We start from the raw sequence: 13,277 nt of genomic DNA on the forward strand, positions 1-13,277 counted from the left end.
ATGTCAACAGCATAGCTACACAAAGTAGTTTCTCTCTTGGGCTCTAATATGCTTGGAGCCACTTTTGGTTATTCAATATACTGTGGACCCCCTTTTGTCATGGAATTTCTTCAGGAAAATATAGGAGGTCCCTATAATGGTAGAAAGGTAAAGGAAAGCAAAGGAACATGTGAATCTCCCACCTCCCGTAGGCAGGATATCACTGGGCCACAGAGTAGCAGAATAGCCTATGACACAGAAGTGTTGTAAACTAATTATTTCAGCGTATATAGTCCCTGCAACTTGTGGCATTTCACAGTCCTGGTATTATGGTGACAAAGGAATACATTCAAAACATCTCTCTCTCTCTCTCTGTCTCTCTCTCTCATTTTTCAGTAAGTTATAGAATTCTGTTTCATAGACAATGTTCCTTAGGCCTTCAAAAGAGTACGGGCATAGGACAGAAACTACACAGGACAGGAAATGACCCAAAGAACTTCCTCTTTGAGCTCACTGAAACGGTTATCAATACTGGTTCACAATAAGCTGGAGGCAAGAGGGTATACTGTATAAATGACCTTAGTATAGATTTCCAGGGACTCTGTAACTTTACATTAGAAGAACGAGATAAAGCACAGGATACAAAGACAGGACACATTGCATGGAGATTTTGACACACAGAGAGCCCTCCGAGGGACAAGTAGGTTCCATGTCTCCTTTCTATATTTGGACTTGGCAGCAGCAAACATAGCAACCAAGTTCAAGTCTGATTTCTCACCAGTGCATTTTCTTCTTTTTTTCATCGGTAGCAGTCCTTTGCCTTCAAACTGTCTTCGAAAGCGAGTAACATAGCAAACAAAGTGGTATTCCCTCTATGCATCCCTGATAAGATGAGCTGACTGGTGGGTTTCACTGCAAATACAACCGCCTCTCTTCTTCCTCTTCCTTCGGTGGGAACATGGGAGGAGCTCATGTGGGAGGGACAGAGACGCTCATGTGGCTGTATGAATACCTGGTCAGAGATGCCCCCGTGGTCCTTCCATCTTCCTCGTCACCTACTTCTCCTCTCACTCCTGGAGGGTTTGGATGAGAGTGACAGGAGAAGGTAGACAGGAAGCCCAAGCGGAAGCGTTTGTTCATGAAGCAATAGATGATGGGGTTCACACAGGCAGAGGTGTAGGAGAGCAGGAGGATGAAGGAAATGGGAGCTCCGGAGAGGAGCAGCTCAGCAGAGGCTGTGTCGTAGGCCTTCCAGGCATTGGCACTGTAGATGGGCATCCAGCAGAGGAAGAACAAGATCACAATGACAATCAGCATTCGGATCACTCGCTTCTTGGCCATCAGGTTGGCAGCTGAGTTACTGCTCCGGGCTCGGTCGGTCTTGACGCTGCTGCTGCTGCTGCTGGACAGCTGTTGCAGCTCCAGCTTCTTCCTCTTCTTGGATTTCTGCAGGTAGCAGCCGTCACCATCCTCATATCTGCTGCTGCTGCCCGTGCTGGATTTCCTTTCTGGGTGTTTAATAAGGAGGCGCACGTGACTTTCAGATCTAACCATGCCATGACTGAGAGAAAGCTTTGGAAGAGTCTTAGGCATATTAAAAGTGGCAGAGGCCAAATTTACACCAAACGACTGGACATAGAACTTTAGGCATGCATATATATGAATAAGCATGTGTCACTGTGCAGCCTTCAGATTTAAAGCTATGACTTGAGCTATGATTGTAAAGACATTTGATACCTATACAGCACTTCATCTTTCCCCAGATATTTTCACATTTGCTATTTCATTTGATTCTCTTAATACCATAGGTTAGATGACTTTTTCAAAGTCCTGCTAAATACCTTTGAAAATATAGAACATATTGTGTTTATTCAAATTTCCTCATTTCTGTTGATAGCATCACCATCCTTTCTATCACCCCGATTTACTACTTTGAAATCAACCTTAACTCTCCCTTTTCCCTCAATCTTCCTATCAACTTACATCAATTCATACCAACAAAAAATCTTATCTCTTCTATCTCCACAGCATCTCTCTCATCTATCCCTTTCTCTGAACTCACAATAGCTTCTACCCTGGTCAGAAGCTCATCACTTCTTGTTTGAACTATTGCAAAAGCTGACTGGCTACCCTGTCTGTAGTTCCTCCCCTCCATTCTATCCTCCACCCAGCTGCTGAATTGGTATTTCTGAATCAAACCATGTTTCCTCTGTACCAAAAATCTCCCATAGTTTTTTATTGCCTCTGAGATAAAATCTTCAGTGTAGCATTTAAAGCTCTTCCCAGTCTAGCTCCCACTCACCATTTGAGTCTTATTTAATATTTTTGTCTTATATTCTATGTAAAATTGTAAAATTATTTTATGCTCCAGTAAAACTGACCCGCTGGATGTCCCTATTTTATGACATTGCTTCTGCTGCCTCTATGACTTTGTACAAGCAATATCTAGAATGCATCCTTTTCTTATCTCTGCCATATAGAATCCCTAGCTTTCTGTGATATACACTTGAGGTACTATTACTTTCCACACCCCTTTCTTTATCCCCCATTCTTGATATTTTCTGTCTTGGAATTATTTCGTATTACTTCATCTTTAATTGGTACATGCTGCATCCTCCAATAGGATGTGAACTCTTTGAGGTCAAGAGCCATTTCCTGTTTGTCTTTGTGTCTCCATCCTGCATGGTACTTTGCACATAGCAAGTTCTTAAGAAATATTTAGTAAATTGAATTGAATTTGTGACTTAAAATTCAATTCAACAGACAAAGCACCTCTCTAAGCACAAAACACCAGGTTAGGTGCTCTGGACTCAGAGATGAATATGAGACAGTTTCCAGTCTCAAAGAGTTTATAATCTAGAAGGGAAGGGAAGTCAAAGACAAAAATGCCCATAATGCTTATAAGGATGTGGTGAGTGCATAGAAGAGGTACAAAATGAGTGATCAGCCTAGTGATTGATTGGGAGGGCTTCATAGAAGAAGTGTCACCAGAGCTAGGCTTGGAAGGATGGGAATGATGTCAATAGGTGGTCACGCTGGGGGTGGGGGAGAAAGCAGAGTATAGTCATTTGTAGGGAAAGTTATAAACTTAAAGGTGGGAAAATGTGATCCAAATTATAGGAATCAAAGGGTTAGTGTGCATGTGTATCTGCCTAAGTTAGAGAAAAATCAGAGAATTTTTGTCATTTTTCAAAGTACACATGTGATTAATAGTTACCTCTAGAAGATTTTCTCTGGCTGGCATCAAACTTTATTCCTCGGTATAGTTCCAAAGAGATTAATCCATATGCTACCATCATCACAATTCCAGGAATAAGAAAGAGGATGAGAAGCAGGAATGTGTGCCTGGTGAGGTCATGAAGAAGTTCATAAAACATCATATAGCAACTATATTGCTATATTGTCTCCACAGTGGTTAGATTGACAATTATGGGGGCAGCTGGTGGCAAAGTAGATAGAGCCCTGGACTTGGAGTCAGAAAGATCAGAGTTCAAATTTGGCCTCAAATACTTGCTAGCTATATGACCATGGGCAAGTCACTTAACCTTTCTCTGTCTCAGTTTTCTCTTTTGTACAATGGGGGTACTGATAGCAAACTACCTCCCAGGGTCATTGTGAGGATAAAATGAGATATTTGCGAAGTGCTTGGCCTATTGCCTGGCATATAGTAGGGGGCTAATAAATGCTTGTTAAAATTTTTAAAAAATTAAGAGTTCAAACACATTTTTTTTTCTTTATTATAAAAGGAGCTCTCCTAATGTTACTTGCTATACCTTATACCCATGGCCATTATCTAGTGATGCCTTGATTGACCAGCATGCTCAGAATGGGATGTTTTATTTCATAGAAATTTTTGGTTAATTGAAGGTTAAGCAAAACCTTCCTCCATCTTTTTTGGGGGGGCATATGTTACTACAATGTACGAATGCAATCTCTTGCCTCAGTAAATGCAGGATAATTGATATAAATGAGTCTATTGATAATTAAGGATATTCCAGGGATAATTCAGGATTATCATTCTGAACACTAGTGCTCAGTGTACAAGACTGTCAATGTAGGTAAAGACATTGTATGTATTAAAGATGGAGCTATACTGATTCCCTCTTTTAAAAAAAATCCTCATATCTTCTTGTTTCTTTTTGTGCCTCTTTCTCTTAAAAATTAAGCGCCTTCTATCTTCCCCTTCTAACCTCCACACCACCCCCCCCCCCATAATCCTGTTCTGGTTAATTAAGTGCTTTGGTTAGTCATATTCCAGTTAATTGAGTTTGATTCTACTTGATTTAAGTATTATAGCTTAAGCAATGCAGCCAATGGTCAGCATGGTACGTGTTCTGTGTCTTTATGAACCCAAGTGCCCGCTTGAGAATGGGAGAAAAATAAACACTGAGGAGTCTGACCAGGGTTGAATGGAATGGAAGTTATCTCTAATTCTGTAAGAACAAAGGAGCCTTTCCCCTGCTCTGCTTTGAGATTTATGTTTATAGAAATGTAAAATGTTTATGTATGTTTATGGAAATATAAAATGTTTACTTGAAGAAGGAATGGAACAGTTCAATCAACAGTTAACATCAGGTTTCAGAACAGCCAGTATTGATTATAGTAATAGGAAAAAATGAACAGGAACATCTCTTGCTTTAATGACCTGAAGGAATAAACACATCTCATTACTGGCTCCTAACATTTTGGTTAATTCCTTGTCCAGGCGACCAGGCATGCATTTCTTCTCCAGATAGTCTTTCAAAAAAGCCTTCCCTTAGGACTCTCTGGTTTGCTTGAAATTGTTTTGTGGCTGTAATATTATTATTATTAGACAAAATAAAATTGTCTAATTACAATAGCCATGGTCATTTGCCCCAAATAAGGCAGAGAAACCAAATGTCTCATTAGGGAAGTCAGAGTGCCTCAGTAGCAATGTAATAGTGAAATTGACTACAAATTTAGGCTGAGGGATTTAGCATAGCTCTCACCTTGCCACAAACCACACACAGTCCCTTTGATCTCGGTTTCCTCATGCATGGATGGCATACTTGTCAAAGTGATGCTGCCTGAACAAAGTTATGCATTCTCTAAACAAATTGGAATTCTGAAGAACAGCAGGCCTCTCCTTTACAAGTCTGGTCCTTTCAATCATGTGCCATTTGGTATGGTAAGGGTGAGAGATTGGGACGTAAAATTGTCAAGGGCACACGATGGCTTAGCCATCTCTTTTCAAGTGGACAAATCCCGTTTTGATAAGATTCCCCATCAAGCCTTGGAAACATCCCTGATGGTTGTAACATAATAATTTTTTCCCCAGTGATGTTCAGTTAAGAAGACAAGAGCTATGGAGGAGTAAGGGTAAGGGAAGAGGAAGAAGATGAGTTAAACTAAGCTTTGAATGACATCTAAATCTCTAGCACCCTAATTCTGAAACACTCTTTGGCAAAGATGTGGTGGGGATTGGTCTCTGCTTGATTTTTTCCTTTGGTTAGAGAATCTTAGGGACCTAAAGAAGTCATTCACTTCATCTTCCTGCCTTGCAGCATAACCACATTTAAACTCACCCAGAAAGAAACTTGTCTATCCTTTCTCAAAAACCAAAAGCACATTTTGGAGGAAGGCAGGCACCCAAACTCGCTTTGCTTCTGCCCTCCCTCCAGTGTTTCCCAAGTACATGTTTTCAACAGCGCGATATGATATGCTATCAAACTGTAAAACAACTTACCAGGACTGTTGCATAACATCACTTGGCAACAGAAAGCGACACATATTAGCTGTCTGGTTGTTATATTTGGTAAAGGGAACCAAGTTGCTGTAAATCGGATATGGCGACATGATAGTAAAGGAGAGACACCAAGTAGCAGTAATCACCTTCAACGCATGGGACTTCGTCTGCCAGACCCTTGACTGCAGGGGCTTGCAAATTGCACTGTATCTCTCTAGCGATATGGCAACGAGATTAAAAGTGGATACACTGACGGAGATGCCTAGGTGTGGAACAAAGAAGTAGGTTAACCTGGTCCTGAACTTTAGTATCCTCTCTATGCTTAGATAAAGAATCTAGGGACCGTATCATAGAAGGCAAAGGAATCTACCTGCAAACACAGAGGAACAGGAGATCATATCCAAAATTGGAAGGGAACCCTGCTCATTTTATAGAAGAGGAAATTGATGACAAGAGAGAGATTAAGGGACACGTGTTCAGAGTCACACAAGGGAAATATCAAGCAAAGATTCAAATCTGGGTCTCTAGAAGCTTTGAACTGCACTGTAGGGTTTTCTTATATCTATTCTAAAAGGAAAAATGCCTACTGATAACTTATCATTCTTTATTTAACTTAGTCTAACTTCCATTGGGCATGAAGGTAGCCATTAATTAACTGCTAATGGAATGAAATACATTCAAAAAATAAAGTAAAAATGGTTTTTCAGCAACAGGAGGAAAAGTTTGTGTGTTTGTTCACCTGGAGATTCTAAGTAGATCAAATTTCAAAAAATTCTTCCTTTAATTTTAAGCATTAATTACTGATTTTGTAATGAGTTATTAAAGCAAAAACATGTAAAGATTCTAAAATACTTTAGAATTCTGGGTTCAATCTGTGGCTTGAGTCCTACATGCTTAAAGGCTCTTAGGTAAGATTAGGTAATGATTTCAAAGTATTGAATATGATTCTATATATTTTTTTTTAAATGTGGCTAGGCATAATAAAAAAAAGCTTAAAGATTTATGGTTTTACATGGTTCAACTTTTACTTTAATTCATTTTTTTTCCTCCTGAAAAGCTCTTACTAATTTAAAATTTTCTGATTTAAAAAAATTAGCCTAGGGCAGTGGAGCTCCTTTAAGATATTTGATTTTGGGAGTTAGACTAATACTCACCTTATGAGACCCACTGTGATTTAACAGGATCCTATTTTAGAAAGGTGATATAGCTGAGGAAATGTGGTCTGGTCTACAATATAGTCACATCTTTGTTTCCTAGGTATGGATGGTCCACAGATATGTGCCTCATTTTAATTTTGTTTTTGTCTGCTATAGTTGGTTTACTTAAGCAATGCTATAGTAATAACAATCTCTTATCTTAACATCACACTTTGAAAATATCCATGATTTAATTGCAATTGTTTTTTTCCCAGCTTGCAGGACAGTCATTTATCATCATTTTGTCAGTGCAGACTTCAGCTCTGTTGATTAGGGCAGAATTAAGGCTTTTAAGATTCCTGGTGTCCCCAAACTCTCTTGGCATGATACAGCACAGCAAAGTTTACAGATTTGAAGGCACAGCCCCTTCCTTTTTAATTGAAGAGGCTAGTTGAGGGAGAGATGAATTGAGAAGTGAATATTAAGCCAAGTCTCTTAAATTTGTTTATTCCACTTTGAAATAATCCTAGCAATAAGCAAAATCAGGGCTGGTTATTGGAACCTCTCAGAATCTCTCACATAATCCTTTTTTGATGGACATGGGCAGGCTCAGACAGCCCACCTTATGGGCACATAGGTGTCCTCACTACACTCAAAAGTATATATTTGGCTTTCCCACTAGTCTTGGACAGCTTCCCTTCTCACTTCTTTCTTGGAATGGTCCCAGAGGACCCAGAAGAATCTGGAAAATGGACTCTGAGAAAGGAACCTGTAAATATATATGCACACACATATATACTAATCCCCCCCTCAAAAAACAACAACAGCAACAACAACAACAAATAAACCTATGATTTAAGTCATGAATAGATAGACGTACGGTCAAAAAAGCACTTCCCCTGAAAGGTATGGAGCAACAAGAAGCTATAGGAGTCTTTGGGTGCTGTTATTATTGTTTTAAGAAATGGAAAGAAGAGTAAAATGAGCGTTTTCTACTTTTGTTTGTTTAATTACTTCTTTTTTCAGTGAATAGGATGGACATACTTCAAGATCTTAAAAGTCCTTCCTTCCTTCCCCTGTGCTCATATATTCCCAGGCATCTAGCATTCAAACAGCTGCCTAGATGACTCCTAGCCTCTTGAATCTTTTTTTTTCCTTGGGCACCCAGCTTTCTCTAGAACTAGCCAAGTGCAACGTGATAGTGTTTAGGGTGAGCTAATGAAATGTTGACATAAAGCCACTTACCCATGAAATAAGAGGTGGTCTTGCAGACAGCATTCCCAAAAATAAAATCCTTGAGCAGGTGAGGAATGAGATTGAATGGCATACAGAAGAGACAGAGCATGAGATCGCTGACGGCCAGGGAGAGCAAAAATATGTTAGTGACTGTCCTCATCCTCTTGTTTCGGATCAGCACGGTGATTACCAGGGTGTTCCCCAGGATACTAAGCAGGAATATCAGGGAATATAAGAGAATCTGAACCGCTGGCTGCCAATTCACTGTGTCACAATAGAGAAGCAGAGCCATCAAAGACTATAAGAACAGGACATTAAAAGCTTTGTACCCCAAGTGAGCCCAGATTTTCTATTTCCTGCTTGGTTTTTATTTTTTGGGAGGGGGATTAATTCAGTAAATCACTGAACCAGTGTATTTATCCTTGTACTTGTAATACTTTTTTAAAAACTAAATGGTGAAACCTGAGGGATGAGCTTGGATCCAAATGGTTCTTTTGGGAAAGAATCACTTTAGGAAGTACTTCTCAGGAATGAGCCATCTCAAATGAATGGTGCTGGCATTTTGTTTCCAGCTTCCTGAGCATTTATGTACCATGAATCATTTCTTCACATTAGGCTTAAATAAAGAAAATCAGATTGCTAATGTGGAATAGAATCATTTCTTTAAGCTTGGAACTTTACATATGTTCAGTCTTGCTAGTTTTTTACACTCCTTCTACAACCCCCACCCCATTTTCTCTCCCTGAAATCATGGACATTAATCCACAATTCTTTAATCTAGAAAAGCAAGGAAATATGAATATTTGACTTGTCTGTTTCTCTTCCAAACTTTTAAAAAAAATAACAATTTGAAAAGACTTTACCTAGCCTAGTCTTAAAGTATACTTATTATCCTTTTGTTCCTGGGCTGATGATTTCCCCTTTCAAATTAATATTCCTGAAAAACAGATCTTTGACACTTACCTTTGGAAGGATAAGGTGGATCCAAGCAGAAAAATGTCTCATTTTCAAGTCCAAGTTCACAGGGAGGAGTAATATTACTGCCATTCATAAATAGACTATCAGCTATATCCATTCTTTCCTCTCTGCAGCTTACCTGTCTTCTAAGACGAATTAAGAATGTGTGCAGAATTACTCTCTATTCATTCCTATAAATGATCAAAAATTCTTCCCAAATAAAATCTGCCTGGAAAAGGCAGAGATGAATTAATTTCCAGGTAAGTGCCTTCTCAGTCATTACTAATGGTTATTCAGTTCAGGCTGAAAAACATTTGTACTAGTGTCAGAGGAGGCAGACATATGAAAGCACAGCTTGCACACTCTACCTTCTAGATACTCCTCCTCCCTATTCCAGGGGCTAGTCTTAGGGTTATAAGCATACTAGCGACTGATTGCAAAGTTAACCCTTTCTGGGGTGGTGATGATTTTTCATAAATATGCACTCACGCACACACACACATATATACACTCATACACACACATCAATACAGTTAAGTACCTCTGTGTGTATGCGAACCTGCTTTTGTCCCAGGCAATAAACAGAATCAAGCCCAACTAGAATATTTCAGACAGGAACAATTAACAAGGTAATAGATACTATAATGCAGACCATCAGAAACAAAGGACATTGAGTGGCTACATTTCTAGCTCCTCATACAGAAGCAATTAGTGCCTTTTAGCTTTGGAATGCTGCCCAGTTGTGTTCCGATACAACTGTAAGACTGGTTAAATTGCTGGAACCCACAGTGTTAGCCCTTGGGGACTACGCCCTTGTTAACCTGAAAGTTCGCTCTGGGAGGCCAGAGTCTACATTTCTCTATGTACAAAGGGTCTCTTGCTTCAACAGGCTGTCAGGTGTAAGAAAATTCCTAATTTGTAGTCTCTTTGTGAAATATGCTATTGTTTGAATATAGTACTACTTTATGATATAAGGGCAACCAGAAGTCATTTAACAGATGATTTTTTCAGCTTGGAAAAATAGATCAATGAGACACAGGCTTAAATTGAAACCCCAATTAAAACCCCTATGTCCCCAATATGAAACAATGGCTACAGTCTACAGTCTGTTTGTCTAGAGCCCTCTTTGGTGACTTGGCTAAACATGAAATTATTTAATTTCCTTTTTTTTGGCTCATTTTAGGTTGAGCAAGATGTTATTAATCTTTGTTTGGACCATGTCATCACACAGACAAGAAGGAGCTGTGATTTCAAGGAATTCTGGGACTTGGTAGCTAAGTCCTAGAGAATTGCTTGGGACACATAAAGGTTAAGTAACCTGTCCACAGTTACACAGATAGGATGAGTCCAAGGCAGGAAGCTGGCTGTAGGCTTCTTGACTTCAAGTTCATCACTCTTTTCATTAAGCCACACAGTATCCATCCATGTTCTTGAACTATCATGCTTTTTTTTTTTTAACCAAACCTGTGATTTTATTGAATTTTGGATAAGGAAACTCCTACCAGCACAGATCATTAGCTATCATGTAATTGATTGTATTAGAGACTTGTCTGGAGGCACTGAGAGGTTAGGTGATTTGTCTAGGGTCGTATGCTGGTATATTTCAGAAGATGGCTCCAACCCATAGGGCTGACTCTCTATCCATTGTTCCATACTACCTCATATATACTATTGAGAAAATCAGGGAGGTGCTTTGGGATCACCAATCCAGCTAATACCTTTACTAGGAAGGCAAAAGATGCAGAGGAAGATGAATATATCCTCATCTGGCAAAAGGGAAGATGGAATAGCTACTTTTTCTTTGAAATCATGGAAACTTCATGTTGGAGTAGTTTAGTTTCAGTTTCTGTAGCACAGAGCCATTCTTGTGTAGGGACTGGTTGTACTGTTTAGGAATATGCTTCTTGTTGCTGTTTCTCCTCCGTCCTGCTGAGGTCATTGTCACTGCCTTACGTCACTGTTACAAGTCAACCACAATGTAGAAATTAATTGACTAGGGCATTCAAATTTAGATTTTGATTTATACTTTTTGGGCATTCAAATTTAGATTGTGTTTTACCATTGGGAGGGGGCATGAAAATTTGAATTTTAATGTAAACTCATCATTCAGTTTGACCCTCCTAGTGCTGCTGTGAGCAATAGATATAGCCAAAGGCAAGAACATATTCTTCACCCCAATGCCTGAGTAGCTTGTGGATGCATAAGGAATTCATTGACCAACTTAGATTTTTTTCAAAACCACGCACAGAAGAGAGAAGCAAGGAAAGGTCATTGACCATGAATACAGAAAGGCAGCATGGTCTTGTAATAAAAGCATCAGCAAGACTAAAGTCCAGAACAAGCCAAGGCTTGTTTTGAATACTAAGGACAATAAAAAGGGATTTTCAAAAAGTAGGCTTTATTGATATACTTCGTTTTTTTACATCAGCTACATTCCCTATATATTCTTCCTCTTTCCTCCATCCCTCCCAGAGGCCCATCCCTTACAACTATAATTTTTTTAAAAGAGGAAAAAAACCCAATTTCATAAAACCAAGCAATTAATTGAAAAAAAAACTGATGTTATAGGAAATGTTTCACAACTTTGAGCTCCCTGTTTCTGTAAATACAGATGCAGTATTCCTTCACTAGCAAATGATTTCTATGGCAATTATTAAAGTGAGCAGCAAATTGGTCAAGGCATGTAATACATGTCTTTTCTCCATTTTTAACCACTTCACCATTTGTGAACTATGCTTGCAATAAATGTGGTACCAATTTTTTTCCTAGTTAAGGATTTGTTGCAAATATGATTATGTTAAAAGATAATTCCATGTTGCTTTCTCAGTTAGAATGGTCTTAGTCACTGCTTTAGAGCAGAGGAAGACATCTTCTCATATCTCTTCCTTGGGACTAACCTTGGTCTTTTTAAATTCCATAACATTCAATATCAATTGTTTTGTGATTGTGTTTCTTTCAATTGATATTATTTTAGTCAATAACATTACTAGAGGCAGCTAGGTGGCCCAGTAGAGTGCTGGGCCTAGACTCAGAAAGATCTTAGTTAAAATCTGGCCTCAGATACTTACTAGCTGGGTGACCCTGGGCAAGTCACTTAACCACTGTTTGCCTCAGTTCCTTCAACTGTAAAATGAAGATAATAACAGCACCTACCTCACTCAGTTGTTGTAAGGATCTCATTGATTTCTGTCAGGGTTAGCCCTTAGCAAACTCATGAAAAGTTAAAGCTTGTCTGGGGCACCTTCATGTCTCCCTTCCCACTCTGGTGTCCTTGTCTCTTCTTGGCAATAGGGCCTTGTTCTTAGTTAGGTTTCAGTTATTCCTGATAAAATGAAGTCTGGCATCAGCCTGAAATCACAAGATGTAGGTTACTACTTAGTCTAATTCTCTGTAAGGCCAATCCTGATCCCTGCTTTGGGAAGTGCTGGGATTCAGCAGGAAAGAAGGTTTCTAGGGGACTAGATGAGGCTGGATGGGCAAACACTTCTAGCTTACTAAAAACTTGAGGTGTAACTGCATTATTGTTTTTGGAAGTGAGGAAACTCATATCTTATCAAAGCCCTTTTAGAAGTATGTGCCTGGCCAGCATCTGTGGACATCCCATGTTTCCATTTGCTATTTTAGGATTACAAGAGCAACTTAATCCATTAAGTAGTCTAAAAGTGAAAGCAATTGGGAAATACAAGTGCCCTGAAATTTTTAAGCACCATAATACTGATTTGGCCTAATTAATGAGAAGATTAATACTTCACTCTTAATCTCAAGCTCTTCTGGCTCTCCCTATATCTCTATAAATTAAAGAGATAACATTAGATTAGATTTTGTTAATGTTTATGATTTCCACATCTGTCATTAACAAACATTTCGGGTTTACAACCAGATGATCTTAATCAACCAATCAATGAACAAAAATTTATTAAGCACCTGATTTGGATCAGGAACTGGTCTGTTAGTTCCTGCCCTGGAGGAGCTGACATTCTAAGTGAATGACTATATGCACATACAAAGGCTTATGCAAAACAGATACAAGATAACCTGATAGAGGGTGTGGGAGTTGGGGGAAGGAGGAGGCACTGGCCAGTGGGAGAACTGGAAAGGGCCTGTGCAGAGTATGGTATTTGAGACTAATCTAGAAGGAAAACTAAGGATTCCAGGAAGCAGGATGAGGAGGGAGTACATTCTAGGCATGAGGGATGATAGAGCTGTCCCTTGTGACAAACAGAAGGTTGGTTTGACTGGCCCATAGAGTGCATAAAGAAGAG

General features: G+C 39.2%; 1 protein-coding gene across 1 annotated transcript; it reads right to left on the bottom strand.

The window, feature by feature from the left end:
• Window positions 1-948: 948 nt before the first annotated feature.
• Window positions 949-9,133, bottom strand: CCKAR (cholecystokinin A receptor). The gene is made up of 5 exons (XM_027836695.1): window positions 9,022-9,133; window positions 8,068-8,322; window positions 5,687-5,948; window positions 3,197-3,324; window positions 949-1,487 (listed from the first exon to the last, which is right to left on the bottom strand). The coding sequence occupies exons 1-5, from the start codon at window positions 9,131-9,133 to the stop codon at window positions 949-951; spliced, it is 1,296 nt and encodes a 431-aa protein (XP_027692496.1).
• Between the last annotated feature and the right edge of the window lie 4,144 nt (window positions 9,134-13,277).

Source organism: Vombatus ursinus, unplaced genomic scaffold (genome assembly GCF_900497805.2).
Source record: "Vombatus ursinus unplaced genomic scaffold, bare-nosed wombat genome assembly UNPS02014818.1, whole genome shotgun sequence".
In the NCBI taxonomy this organism is placed as follows: Eukaryota; Metazoa; Chordata; class Mammalia; order Diprotodontia; family Vombatidae; genus Vombatus; species Vombatus ursinus.